Source organism: Megalops cyprinoides, chromosome 2, assembly GCF_013368585.1.
Source record: "Megalops cyprinoides isolate fMegCyp1 chromosome 2, fMegCyp1.pri, whole genome shotgun sequence".
Classification (NCBI taxonomy): Eukaryota; Metazoa; Chordata; class Actinopteri; order Elopiformes; family Megalopidae; genus Megalops; species Megalops cyprinoides.
The window spans coordinates 19,040,063-19,054,703 of NC_050584.1; the positions used below are offsets into that span (position 1 = coordinate 19,040,063).

Below are 14,641 nucleotides of genomic sequence, written 5' to 3' on the forward strand. Positions count from 1 at the left end.
GGCAGGTCCGTTAGTGACAGATTTTAGACATGAGGAGGGAGCTAACCAAGGGGTTCTGCCCAGTGTGAACCCGGTGGTAAGGAAAACGGAATATAACTATGATACCACAGAAGGCCAAGATCTACAATGTGTCTTTTTATGGCAAATCCTTTAAGAAAATTCTGATCTGAAGGAATGTGTTTGTAATAATTACAGTCCACCGCACTTGCAGGGAAATATCATTATAATGATATTTTCAAAAACAGAAAATTAATAGTACTTAGTAATTGATGTGTTACTAAAAAAGTGAAAGAAACACACTAACTGATAATCTCTGAAAATATTTACTGTATTGACCATATTTGACTTATGGTCAAATATGTACTCTATACATTCTCAAAATCAAACAATATGTGCATTTTAAGGGAGACTGAATTCACAAAATTTAAATTTGTTTTAGCAATGTAGGGCTGCATCTGTGAGCAATGTTGTAGCACCTGTGCTGCTCCTGCTGCACCACAGTTGTACTTTACAATGTTTCTCTGCAGCTTACATGCTGTGACATAGTGGTAAGAGACAGGAGCAGCTCAATTCCCTGGTCAGGCACTGCTGTTGTACCCTTGAGCCTGCACCTACATACCTAACCTGAACTGCTTCAGTAGATATCCAACTATATAAATGGAAGACAAGTTGTTCTGAGTAAAAGCATTAGCTAAGCAAATAATTGAATGTATTTTCCAAAAGATCAAAAGGATAAATATGCCGTGCATACACAAAGTATGCACTGGCTCTCCAAAGTTTGGCATTCTTTGCTAGCAGCACTATTAAATCAATAAAGCAATTCTGACTTACTCGCTGCAATAGACTGATTATATCTTGAGTTTTCACATTTAAAATGATGTATTATTGCCAATAAATGTTCAGACTATTCCTAGAGCTTTTTACATCCCAAACATTCAGAGGGAGCTCATTTCAAATGAAGGGTCATATAACTTAAAATCAGACTCACCTGAGGTTAACACAGTAATGTATTTTATTCGTCTCTATTTAATCATTTACCTTGTTTTTATCAGGTAGGTTTGCTTTAAACTACATTCTTTCTGGTGGTAACAACCTTGGAGGGAGGTGGAGAGACTCAAGGGTTTACATGAGCATTATGTTACCTTTCTGATTTGGGTGGGACACAGGTGAGAAATTCCCCACCCTTTGAAACAATAGCTATGGACCATGACCATGATGTAGGACCTTAGGAAAATCTCTTATTCATCTCATATGTGGCTCTCAGACAATTTGATCACATTAAGAAACAAACCCTGAGTGGAACAGCAACTAAACATAAAAGAATGTAGTTTGAGACTGAATGCTTAAAAACATCATCATCATCATCACCATTATCATCATCATCATCATCTTCACCATCGACATCTCCATCACCGTCATCATAATCATCACTGTTGCACTTTTTCTCAAGCCACGCAGTGCCACGTTACATAAGCAGGTGATGCCCCCACAACCTGTGCATCGTCTTGTTGCTGTAGTAACCATTCCAAAGCTCAGACTCAGAAACCCAGAAGAAAACGGTCGAAGCAAATCTCTGCCTGCGTCTGAATAGTGCCTGTGTCCTTTCCCGGGCATGCATTTAAATATACTCTCTATACTGCAGCCACTACTCTGCACTATTTTTCACCAACTTTGCACTTTTTAGACTGTTTGCTTGTGTGTTTGCCGCTTAAATGAGTCATTCTCTATTCTCAATCTATAATTGTATTTTGTACCATTAATTAAAGAAAGGCATTCTAATTGCAGTACTTGAAGAAAAAGGAACAATCTGTTAACTACATGTGGCAATTAGGAGCGAGCGGCACCAGTTGTTTCTGCTTGTTTCTGATTTCTTTGTGAGGGGGGGGGGGCGACCCATCTGCTGTGATCCCCTGAGCCCCCAACTCCATCTCTCGTCATCCTGTCACTCTCACTTACACAGCCCAACCCCGAAGACCTCACATTGCCGAGATGGAGAAGGGCCAAGAATTCTCCACCACAGCAGGCTTGCATGCTTTCATGCTTCTTTAAGTGGACGGCAGCCCAGTGAGTGGCATATTTCCTCAGTGAAATAAAAAATGCCAAAACACAACAAACAAAAAGCACCAAAATCCCATTTTCATCACGACATGAACTAAAACATCTTTCCAGCGCTATAGTAGTAATTTCCACATTGACCCCAAAACACACCAATGTTTTCTTAAAAATATATTTTATTTTTATATCAGTATTTTTAGGGTCCCCTTTCATTTGAATATATCCTATATATTTGGTGATACCCTTTACAGCTACTTCTATATTGAAAGAGCAAATCACAAACCCTATGCATACCTTTGGCAGTTCCAAGGTTGATGGTCTAATATTTACAGCAAACACCACTCACAGTGTTATTTTAGGGATTTCTACTACAGACAATAGTAACAGCCTGCGGAAACTCCAGACTACTGCTTTTTAAAGAGAAGTTTGTGAGATGTGTGATGCTGCCCTGCTATGAAATGTAAGTCATAGTTTCTGGCAAGACATAAAGCAGACCCTGCTAACAGCTGGCCAGAAGTTTCAAACCTAATACATCTCAGAAAAACAACCTTGAAGACAAAGACAGAGACACTGCATTACATACAGTATATAGTACAGCTATTTTCCCCAGAGGACTGAAATGACAAGATGTGGAGAAAAAAAAAATCTACAGAAGGTCTCTGTAGAATATGCTGAAGGCTGGGATTTTGACTTGGCATTTCTCCATCACTGCTCCTGATTGGATATGACACATCTGACACTGGGATCACTCTCATTGTTTCTACCAGTTAAATAAAGTCACGAAATGAAACCTGCTTGTAGCTTCCATTAGTTGGGATAATATTTAAGAAATTATTTAAACTGTGCTGCAAAACAACAATATGCACGCTTAATGTGTTATATGAGAAATGTCTCATATGAATATCACAAGAAGCAGTTTTTATCATATCATATTTTAATAGGACAAATAAGATGTTAATTGATTACTCCAGCAATGACATTCCACATTGGTAATTCAAATAAATTGGCCATATTTAAACTGAATTAAGGAACTGAAGTAGCACATCTGTGTAGAAGAAGCCTCTTCACATGATAAGTACAGTGAATGCTGAACGTGCTGGCGTACAGCGTTTCCACCACTAGTTGTCTTCGAATTGAATTATGTTCAAATGATCTCACCAGGGAATGTTCTGTGTACCAGTTTAAAGGCTGTGGAATAAAACAGAAACTGCAAGGAAATAACAAAATAAATTCTACCCTTCTGGACCTGTCATGTAAGTCTTTATTGTGCGGCTCATAGAAATATATGTATACTGACCAGATTAATGGGGCGAGAGGCTTTTTATTGTTTCACTCATCAAAAGGCGTTTGCAATAATGTTAATCAACACTTACAAAAAATGGGAATACATCATATATTGAGTCTAATATTTCATGTAATTGTGATTAATATTTGCCTTAATACCAGGGGGTTTTGGGTTTGACTGATTTACAATTTTTATGTCTTAAATTTTTATTTCATCTGATTAGAATAAAGCTCAATGACATTGTCCACACAGACCATCTGAAAACACAAAATAAATTTAGATCATTTTCATTAAATTTTGGGGCGTTTATTTAACTTTTGTACATCTGTGGTATTCCCGGACAAAAATGGATGAAATTAATGGATGAGGCTACAAGAAGGAGAAAAAGAGAGAAATTGATAGTTCAGGAGCATGTCCATCCATCAGATGGACACACTGCCACACCCTAACCTCATATGTTTGTGTGTGCATGCACACACACACACACACACACAAATGTGGATGGAGGTTAATCGAGGCTGGAACCAGGGGAAGACCTGTAAGAGGAGGCTACTCCTGGAAGAGCTGGGGAAAGCCATGCTGGCACCGCTTATACAAAGGTGCCAACATTTACTTAAAGCACTACCCTCTGCTGCGTTGGTGAGAGACATACAAGGGCCAGAACCAAGGTCTCAGGCAGAAGAGACAAAAGGAGGAGGTGCACACTGTGTGCACCAAGAGATGCCAAAACAAGCATTGTGTGTCTGTAACGCAGTGCACACATTGCAAGGCACATGCAAAAACCATTACCTATTGTCGCTCTAGATGAGGACACAAAACCATCATGTGATGGTTGATTGTTGATTGATTGCTTGTGAACGTTGTTAATGTTTCTGTTATAATTACTAATGTTGTTGTTTTTCTGTGATATGTTTTGCAATATGGCAAAGTGTTAATGTGTAAATAGGCTTAAGCCTATGTCCCTTCTTTACTAATAAAGTCACAATGGTCAGATTTGACTGGGGACACCACAGATGTTAGTTTGTGCCACTTTTTAAAAAAAAATTGTAAAACCAATTTTCAATTAAATTTTCAATCAAAACCAATTTTCTGGTTAAACATTAAAACATATAGTCTGTGATAAATAGCACAATACGTTTCCTCTGTTATTTACTATAGTCAAAATAATCCATAAATAATGCTACTTTTACTCAAAAATGTGTTGTATAAGCTCAGGTCAGTGAGGCCTACTGGCCAAAAGTTCCAAACAGAAATATAAAACCTGTCATAATTACTACAAATAACGTTGGTAAAAAGATCTAATGCAACATCTAATGATAAAATATGCATAATAAGAGATTTATAAACAGGTAAACAGGGGTCCCTCATTTTCAACCAGGAACACAAAAGTAGGTAGCATGAAATGAACACAACACAAGGGTTAATATACTAAACACTAACAACTGCACCTGTTGTCTTACTGGTAGCGATAGCATTTTAGCGTCTGATCGGGCAAAAGGTCTTGCCATGGACAGGTGATTGACGTTCAGGTAATAGACTTGTCTGAGCCTCTTCAGGGCACAGATCTCAGCATCGGTTCTTACTTGGTAATCTACCATATCTTAAACATACCTTTCACTATTCAACACAAACATTCTCTTTATTATGAGCAGATGTTCAGCTCCTGTGTTCCTCTGTGTAGGAGGCTCCAGCTTGTAACAGGAGGTTCTGGCACTGTCTGCTTTGCTCTGCTAGCTATTGATGTTTGGTTTTGACCACATTTTGCTGGGACACCAAGGAACCCCCTCTACTTTACAATGAATGCCTTGGGATCTTCAGTGACCACGCTGAGTCAGGACCTTGGGTTTAACGTCTCATCGCCACTGCGGGGTATTGGTTATACACGTGGTCCGGGGGGGGAGGGGGGGGGGGGGGGGGGAGCTCCCTCCAGCTGGCCCACCAACACTACTTCCAGCAGTAGCAATCCAGTCCAGCCCCACATAGGCCTCACGCAGGAGAAAGTTATGGGGTCGCACAGTTGCTGACCCAAGTTGCTGAAACCCTGTTTCAATTATACTTTTCGCCTTGCGCCAAGCAGTGATACCTTTAACAAAGCCATGTGTCACTCTCCATTTCACAGTGGCACAGCCTGATATGCAGATCTGTGTGTTTGCTGAGGTCAGGGCGGCCTCAGCTGGGACTGTGTGCCTGATGGAACTATTTCTGGGAAGAAAATAAAGTCAGTATCACTGGATGAAGGCCACATCCCTCACCAGCTTATTTCTCTTCCCATGAGAAACAAAATTTGCTGTATTTTTTCATATCTAAACCCTATGACCTTTTTGCTTGCTTCTTTGAAACAAATTCAAGCAATAGAGAAAACAGTTGCAGTTCTAACTGGAGCTCCGGAATTATGAATTTTTGACAGTCTTAGGAACACGACACAGACGTGGTAGTGAAATAAATGAACAGGCCTGTTTTATCTGCTTAATTCTGATTTTCACAGAACAGGGCAGCAAAAACTGCTCTGGAGAACAAAATAAAAATAAATGAACTGTATGTATTATTTTCATGGACATGTGTCTCCCACAACTAAGCACAATGTATCATACGTTTTGAGGTCTCTTCACTGTACAGAAGTGACAGTTAATAGACAAAAATTAAATCCTTTTTGTTCCTCCCAATGTAATATTATTTCAATAAAGAAACCTCCCAGTCAACCAAAGCCAGATTATCAAAGGTCTTTCCTTAGGCATTAGGCTACATAATTACTGCCATTCAGACCGACATGAGCATGACACTCATAGAAAGTACTTTAATTCTAGTAATCCAGCAACTGCTGCCTGTATGAAGAAAATCAATAAATTCTTCTCCTGAATCCTTACAGTAGTTTTAAATGCCACACTGAGCTCAGAGGGAAAGCAAAGCCTTTAAAGACATTTTATCCCTATAACATCAACAAAACAATACAGTTACAGTCTGCATATATTTGTTCTACTGGAACTGTCCTTCACTTTTAAGACATATCACTTCCTAAAAAAGTTTTGACCGGGGACCCTTTGCCTACACACAGCATCAATAAATTGCACACATTCAACGAATAGAACAATTTCTAAACAACAGTGCAGCAGCTCACACACACACACACACACTTGATCCCTCTCTTCAGAAAGTGGACAAACTGCCCCTCTCTGACGTGTCTGTTCCAGATGTGCTCTACTCAGTGTCTTTTATAACATGCATGCAGGTGGAAGTTTGAATAAACATATCTGATGCCAAATTTTGGTATGAGAAATTACAAATAACGTAGGATGTTGTTTTCTACCCACCAGTCTGATGAACAAATCTGTTCATTTTAACTGTGCAGCACCTACTTTACTCGTTAAATTCACTACTTCTGACGCTTTCGTTTTAATCTTTGCTCCCAAGAACAGTTATCTACATGGCAGCTACAATTTCCTATTTACCATTAAAATATCTTTATTTACCCAGAAGAAAAACAGTCATGCCTTCTTACAAGTACTGACACACTTTTTCAGAAAGCATAACATTCTCATCTGGAACAGCGTTAAAAGCTGGAAATCCCTCACATCTCTTCCCCCCTTCATGGTGCATGGTTCTCAGAAGGAGTGGGAGGTGTCTTATGCTTGCCTCTTTCCACGGCTCTCTTTAAAAATAATCATATGCTAATTATGTAAGCCTGAGCTGTTCCAGTTCAACCAGACTTTAATTGATTAAACGACAGTATACTTAATGCCAGCGTTACATATATTAAATCAATATCATTAAGTGCCTGATTGCATTGCAGTATGCACTCTGTGCTCTAATTGTAATGAAATGGTGAAGCTGTGTGCCAAACTTGTCCAGCTGCATTATATATGGCCCAGTGAACAACGTTTGCTTGTTATGCAGCTACAGATGCAGACAGAGCATGCATTCTCTTAGACCCCTCCCTCTGTATATGGGTTTAACTACCAGAAGTGATTAAGTTCACCAAGTAAAAGCTGTATCAGTGCATACGACAGACCGATGGACACCAAGTGTAAAAAGAACTAATATGAGGAAATGTTACACATGATTAGAAAAAAAAGTCTCATTTTGACACAATAGAAATATAGCTACAGGAAGATGAAGTGTGTCTTAGAGTGTGGATTGATGGTTATAGGAATGCAGAAATTTAGGAAAATACAATTGAAAGAATATATTTTTATTTATATTTTGTGACAATATTTACCAAAGCAGGTTTCTCAAAAGTTAACATACTAGTGAAACTCTTTTTTTCTTAAGAAAGCATTTCTGAAGAATTCAGATTAGTATTGCCATGTACTATCAATTTTAATACATTTGTGGGGAAAAATGGAATCTAAAAAAGCAAACAAAAATCAAACGGTCATTCTTTGTGGTTGTTGTAATGGTTAGATTTTAGTTTGTATTCAACCTTTAAAAGGATGACCTTTGGCAATGCACCTTTGGCTTTGAGAGTCTCAGTTCAGTGGTTATTGAGGAAAATGCACCTGCCATTGACCGATCTATAGGCCTATCTAAAAGAGTCCTTTCAGAAGTGCTGATCACAATCAGGAGCAATCAGACAAAATCAGATGGAGTGCTCTTTACTGTCATTCAATAAATGCTTAATATTGCATTTAGATCCATGTGCAGCTGCAAAAACATTATTCTGCTCTGGGTTGCACATTGTTTGCTCCCTGATGCTGGAGCTGGTGCAAGCTCATTTGCAGGGCATTCGTGTAAAGTGCACGTCACCAAACAATCAGTAAAGCTGTGAGAAAGATCCATGACCCAAAAAAGAAACTGGGGACATAATGTCTAAAGTTTACAATGTCCAAGACTTATATCTGCACTGAAACAGAATGCAAAAGACCGAAAGATTGTGGATTGTCATGAAACTCTTCATGTGTAACAAATGCTTAACTGTGTCAAAATAATGCACCGTTAAAAGCTTTCACAACAGCAGACAGCACAACAGCACTGTGCTGTATTATCCTGGGCTCTTTTCAGTCACACTCACCATGCCACTTGTTGCCATGCCAAGTTCATCCGCATAGCTCTTTATATGTGAGAGCTTGGACATTACAGTAACTTTTCCAGAACATGATATCTAGAAAAGGTCTTTTTACACTATTGTTATTATGAATTTTGGTATGAATATCCAGTTATTCAAACCAAAATCCAATATAAACTGAATTATATAACCACAAAAGGCTGCCAAACACATAGTCCTGGGGAAAAAAAAAAGCAATAGCCCATTTTACAAGCAATTTTAGTCTTTAAATTTTGAAAAGAAATGGCTCCACAGGATATCACACCTTTCATAAGCACAGTGCCATCAAAAGTGTGGCGAATATGTGAATATGAGCTGCATGAGTTACATACAGTACACACTGACATCATTATCCTGGCAGAAGCTCAAATGACAATGAGTGTGCGCTGTAGGGCATCTGACTGTAAGTGCCATTGACAATTTGGCCCTCTAAAGCTCAGCATCAGATATATTCACCTTGCTTCACTCTGGAAGGACCAGACCATGTTTGCACAACATATTTGGGTGTGGCTAAGTTACACTATGTCATTTACATAGCTGGTAAGTAGCTGTTTTTTCCCCAGTGTGAGAATATTGGTGTCATTTTTTTAAAAGAATGAAAGAGAAAACAAACTGAAGTACATTAATTATACAAACAAAATAAATATATAAAAGTAACAGTAAACTGTAGAACAAACATAAAATATTGTATGTGTTTATGAAAATGGGTGGTTGCTATTTCCTCAGATGAATTCAGGAGAGCAACAACCTTGAGGCAAGAGCGTAAGCTCATACTGAGAGCTGGATCTCTCTCTGTCTTTCTCACACACACACACACACACACACACATACACACTTATGCTCAAATATTTTACACATTCAGGGCACATTTTAAATTTCATTCTGTTTCAATGTGATTTCCAGTTTAGCTGAGTAGCCACAGACACTGTTCTCTGCACTAATACATCCCACAACATTACACTGGGCTATTTCTGGGACCAGCTCACACACAAATATTGAGCTAGACCTCACCTATACAGATTAGCTGCATTTCCAGACTATCAGAGCTTAACTCTTAAGGCAGCAAGCTGGGCTTTGCTACAGCTAGAGAACCAAACAGTGCACAAAAGGATTTCTCCAGACTGCTTCATCATGCTCTGCTTCTCCGCGCTGGTTTAAAATCCACCCATCACTAAGACTTTTCAAGCACATCACCTACAGCAACTGCAGTGTAAACTTAAGGGATGTTTCATGTCCTCAGAGACTACATTTGCTGAAGGAGTGTGTATATGCCTTGGGCCGTAGTTGGTAAACTGTTATATGAGTGAGATTTTTTTTATACAGCACTCAAAGCTTTAGCAACACACTTTAGAGACACACCTGAACAGGCATACACATGTACATACATATTTCATACATGCATACTGTTTGATAAACACACCTGAACAATATGTACCGTACGATGAACGCACCTGAAGATATGTACAGTATGATAAACACATCTGAATATACATACTATATGACAATAAGAAAATAACATGTCAATGATGGTTTTATGGTGATTCATCACATTCTACAAATATAATGCACATTTGTGTTATGTGAAGATGTGCAATACCACACACACATCATATAAAACTAAAGCATTTTTATTCCATTATTGGAAAACACCTGGTAACCGGCCATTCAGAAGCATGCCAGAATCCTAAAAGCAGACAGTGAAATTCAGTTCAGCATTTCCAGTAAAGCATGTGCTATTGCTACAGTATTCCATTCTGTACTGAGCCAGCAAAGGGGCTCTAGAGATTCAGCTCATTTAATTAAATGTCTAATTATATGCTGCAAAGGATACCCTGTTCTAGAAACCAGACTGTGATGTTCCAGGCTGAAGATGAAGATTGAAGTCAGCTCTACCTCGATATGGTATCAGCATTCAAATGCAATCATGGTGATCGGATATTCCCAGAGACATTTGAACTTTACAAAGGTATCCAAGTCACACATCGACAGAAAACATTCGTGAACAATTCTGTGCCAAATGCTTTGGTTGTTCTGAGGCTCAAGCCGTCAATCTGTCCATTCAGCCATCGTCAGGAGCTGCGTTACCCTGCAGAGGGTTACAGTGAGCCAAAGCCAAGCCCAGCACGCACAAGGCAGGGCTGCACGCTGACAGAGACATGGGTCCGCCGCAGGGCACACGCACATGCGCGCAGACAGGCACGATTTAGGAATGCCTAGACAGCATGTCTTTGGACTGTGGGAGGAAACTGGGGCACTGGGGGGAGATTCACATGGACTCTGGGAGAACACACAAGACCCTGGTGCTGTGAGGCTCTTAAAGGCAAATACACTCATATACAATTGAGAGTGTTCTTATTTCTTCTTCACTACAGTGGGCATGACTCCCTTTGTGTCTTTTTTTTTTTTTTCAAAAATTATTTCTCAAGCAAATAGCTGTGGACATTGTCATGTTTGTGTAAGCAAGTTGTACAGCTCTGAAAGTACTGAGGTAATGAAAAATGTATATACATATACATACATACATGCTTGCTTACAATTACTTACTTGCTGCCTTGCTCACTTAAAATGTTGCTTACTTAAATTTATTATTCACGGTTAGGGGAAAAGCACACTGGAGTTAGAGTGAATCTGGCCCTGAATTTGGCAATGGGCAGTTATGGAAGAAATCTTATACAACCTTAGCACCTTCAGAGCAATTGGACTCAAACTGGTTAATTAGACCAGAAATGTGTTCTTAAATTGGCACAACACATTATACAGTTTTGGGGGGAGTTACACAAATTAAAGAAGTATATTGCTCTTATTCCATCTTAAGGTACTTCTTGGTAACCCAACCACTAAATAATGGCATAAATCCTAAGTACGTATAATTAGTTCAATGACTCAGATAAAGATAGGGTAATACCTTAGGGACATTGGGTTTTCACGCATGTTTGTGTTATTTTAGAAAAAACACAAATATAAATTCATATAAAAGAATCAGTGAGCTGTTGTCAACTGCAGGACTTAAACTGAATGACACCTGTTATAATTTAATATTTGAGATTGCCAACTATGTATAATATTGATTAATATTGATATTGTCAAAAGGCAGATTAGATCAAAACATTGAGTTGATCACAAATTGCATAAAATGTAAGTGCATCCTCACTAAAACAGAACCATGAACTTGCTGACACATGAAAAAGCCATTAAGGATATATCTGCGCTCACGGTGTTTCTCTTCTATATAAGAAGTATCATTGACTGATCATTGATAGGAACCTGATTCTGAAAAACAACAGTTCATCCACACCGATGCCAGTATTCCAAATTGTTAACAGATATGTGATAAAGCTTTGATTTGGCACAGGTCTCAAAAATATAATCAATGTAACTTCATTCATCAAGCTCATGAGAAATCTGCACAATGATCTGTTGCTATAATGTAAAATCAACTTAAATTGTCTTTAGAAAGAGGTTCCATAAATTGCACAGTATGTTTTTAAATATCAGTTTGCAATAATATCATCACTTCAGATTGTTATAAAACGTAGCTGCGTACATCTTACAACAATTTTTTGATTTTATGCTTTCAGATGACTAAAACTAATGATATACATCCAGATGTATATCATTAGTTTAATCATCCAGATGTTTGTTCAAATTTATTGAAATGAATAATACAGAACAGTTCTCCTAATATAAGAGTTGTTCAGAGTGACCATGGTGTCTTTATATTCTATTTATAAACTTTGTGCACTTTTTTATTTTGCTGCTTTGGAGGTATTTAGTACAAAATCAAAAATGTCATGCAATACGACGCTTGTAGCTATACAGTTACCACACCATTCACGTCGTGTGCAATGCAGTTGTGCGTTCTTTTGTTTTTTTTTTTTACTTAAAGTGATCATTGCTAACACTCATAGGCATGTTTATACACAACTAAACCCATGACCAGTACATTCATATTCAAAGTCCACATTCCACGCGCACCACAAGAGTGTGCATTAGACTCCCCGAAGACTTTGGGGTGCACACACGGGATAGGCAGCATATATAACACAACTTGTGTAGCTTAATCCATCTAGAGATAAAGACTGTTTTTTAATTAGATAATACAATTACTACAACAAACCCTACCTCCGCCACCCTACCACCACCGACAGCGACTTCAATCGCTTTGTTGTGACAGCTTATTAACAGTAAGCTGTCAGGACACGGAGAAAGTGAACACTCCAATAGTTTCCTGGAGTCAGTGTGAGTAGGTAGGCTGTTAATTTGAATACTAATAGGCAATCTTACCTCCATATCTGCCCAAGCTGCAGGATGTGGATGACTGACTGCAGGAGCCAAATGCAGAACGAGCAGGATGCCGACCTTTTCTTGTTAGTCCGGGTCGCGGTGCTGCTGTTACTGCTGTTAGTTGCGGTGTTGCTCTTGCTGGCGGTGGAAGCCTGTCTCTGGGGTGTGGAAGGGTGGGCACCCACGTCCCCATGCGAGGCAGAACCGCTCATGAGCTTCCCGTCCATGTGGGAGCAACTGGCAGCACCACCGGCACCTGAGCTCTCCTCGGTGCTGAAATCGTGCACGAACCATCTAAAACTAAAAACCTGCACAGAAAACGACCCGAGCACCACGAAAAACAACGTGAGCCCGAACCACCAGTAATCGCGACGGAGGTAATAATCGACGGAAAGCCAAACATCTGTGCCCACATCGGCAAAATACACTGCAACTGCGGCGAGGATCCAAAGACAGTCCCACACCGAGTAGTTTTGCTGCTCCCTCCCGAGGCGAAGACACGTCGAAGAGGAGCCGCAGCAGCGCGAATCCGCATTCACGAAGTCTCCCTCTCCCGTTCCCGAGTCCGGCTGCGATCCTGGGGCGAGCCCCTGCACGGAGCCCGAGTGATCCGAATTTTGCAAGGGAGTAAATGCCACATCGCTCTTTTTCATTTTCAAAACCCCATCCGACTTAGCGGCCATTATAGCAGCCCTCCCTTTATCTAACCGACACCGTATTGCCCCTTCTCCTTCCTTTCTCTCCTCCTCCTTTCTCTTTCTGACTCGGTGTACCAGCGAGCAGAGACTGGGCTGGGCGAGCTCCTCTTCCGCCAGCTGCAGCGCCGCCTGTTCATAACAAAGCAACACTTCCTTTCGGCAGCAGGTATGAACCAAATGCTCTCCCATGGCACACATTTAGACTATGACATCATTGCTTTGCAACTCTTCTTCTGTCACTTATCACACTTATCCTCGCCATCCGCTGCTGCAGTGTAGGCGGCACGTACTTATTATATTATCGTGACAGTAAAGTACCACATAGCCATGGATACAGAATTTAACTAAAATAAAATAAAATATCCTGAAATTCGCCGCCCTCTAACCTCACATTTCTGTGAAAAAGCAGCAAATTTCAGCAGATATTTCTGTAATTGACATTGTATGAATTGTTATATAATATTTGTAAAGGAATATCTAGGACCATAGAAATAAACGCACGAATCTATCTTATTTCAGTGAAACCACAGTTAAAACCCATCAGATTTGCTCATGTTGGTACCTGGATATTTTTTTACACAGTCGTCTACAACCAATAAAATCCAGAGCTATTTTCCATAAAGCCATCAAAGTATAGAATGGGGACCGAAGTGCATCATCGTTTTAAGTTGCATATGTATGTTCACGCGTGCATGCGCGTGTAAGGGAAGCGTATTTCAGATGCATTGCCAAGTATGGTTGTACTATAGGTGTGCAAAGGATGCTGTACAGGAGACAGTTCAGCACCACGGACAGTACCCGAAATGTACAGGCGTTTTAAGATTTATGCCTTCTGAACATAACCACGCGCTCGTGTGTCAAAGCAGGTCTATCGTGGATAATCAAGTTGAATTGAAGACTGCGTTTAGTAGTCGTGGGAACCGCTTCATTTGCCTGCTTGCGACTAGTATGTGTATCTGGCGTACAGGTTTTATTGATGAGTTTTTAATGTCATGCCCTCGACATGCCCTCCATTTGGAGCTTACATTCCCATTCGCATAAAGCCACTATAAAACAGAACAATTATACTAGTTACTACTATTGTGCTAGTTATAATACTTTTATTCAAACACTGATTTGTGCTTTATGAATTTTGCATGATGCGATACATATAGTGGTAGTGTACGGTAGTAGTAAGTATGGCAACATATTCATTAAAACAATGAATATCCCGTATTAAGAACATCATCGTTAGCCGCACTCCTGGTACTAAATCGCGAATTGCGTGATAATCAATTCTCT

General features: G+C 39.6%; 1 protein-coding gene across 1 annotated transcript in view; it reads right to left on the reverse strand.

Moving 5' to 3' along the window:
• The window catches only part of LOC118795370 (XK-related protein 4-like), a 68,040-nt gene extending 54,500 nt beyond the window's left edge, over positions 1-13,540 (reverse strand). The window contains exon 1 of the mRNA XM_036553817.1: positions 12,663-13,540. Within this exon, the coding sequence (XP_036409710.1) occupies positions 12,663-13,345 (683 nt within the window). The 5' untranslated portion in view covers positions 13,346-13,540. The remainder of the gene's footprint in view (positions 1-12,662) is intronic.
• Between the last annotated feature and the right edge of the window lie 1,101 nt (positions 13,541-14,641).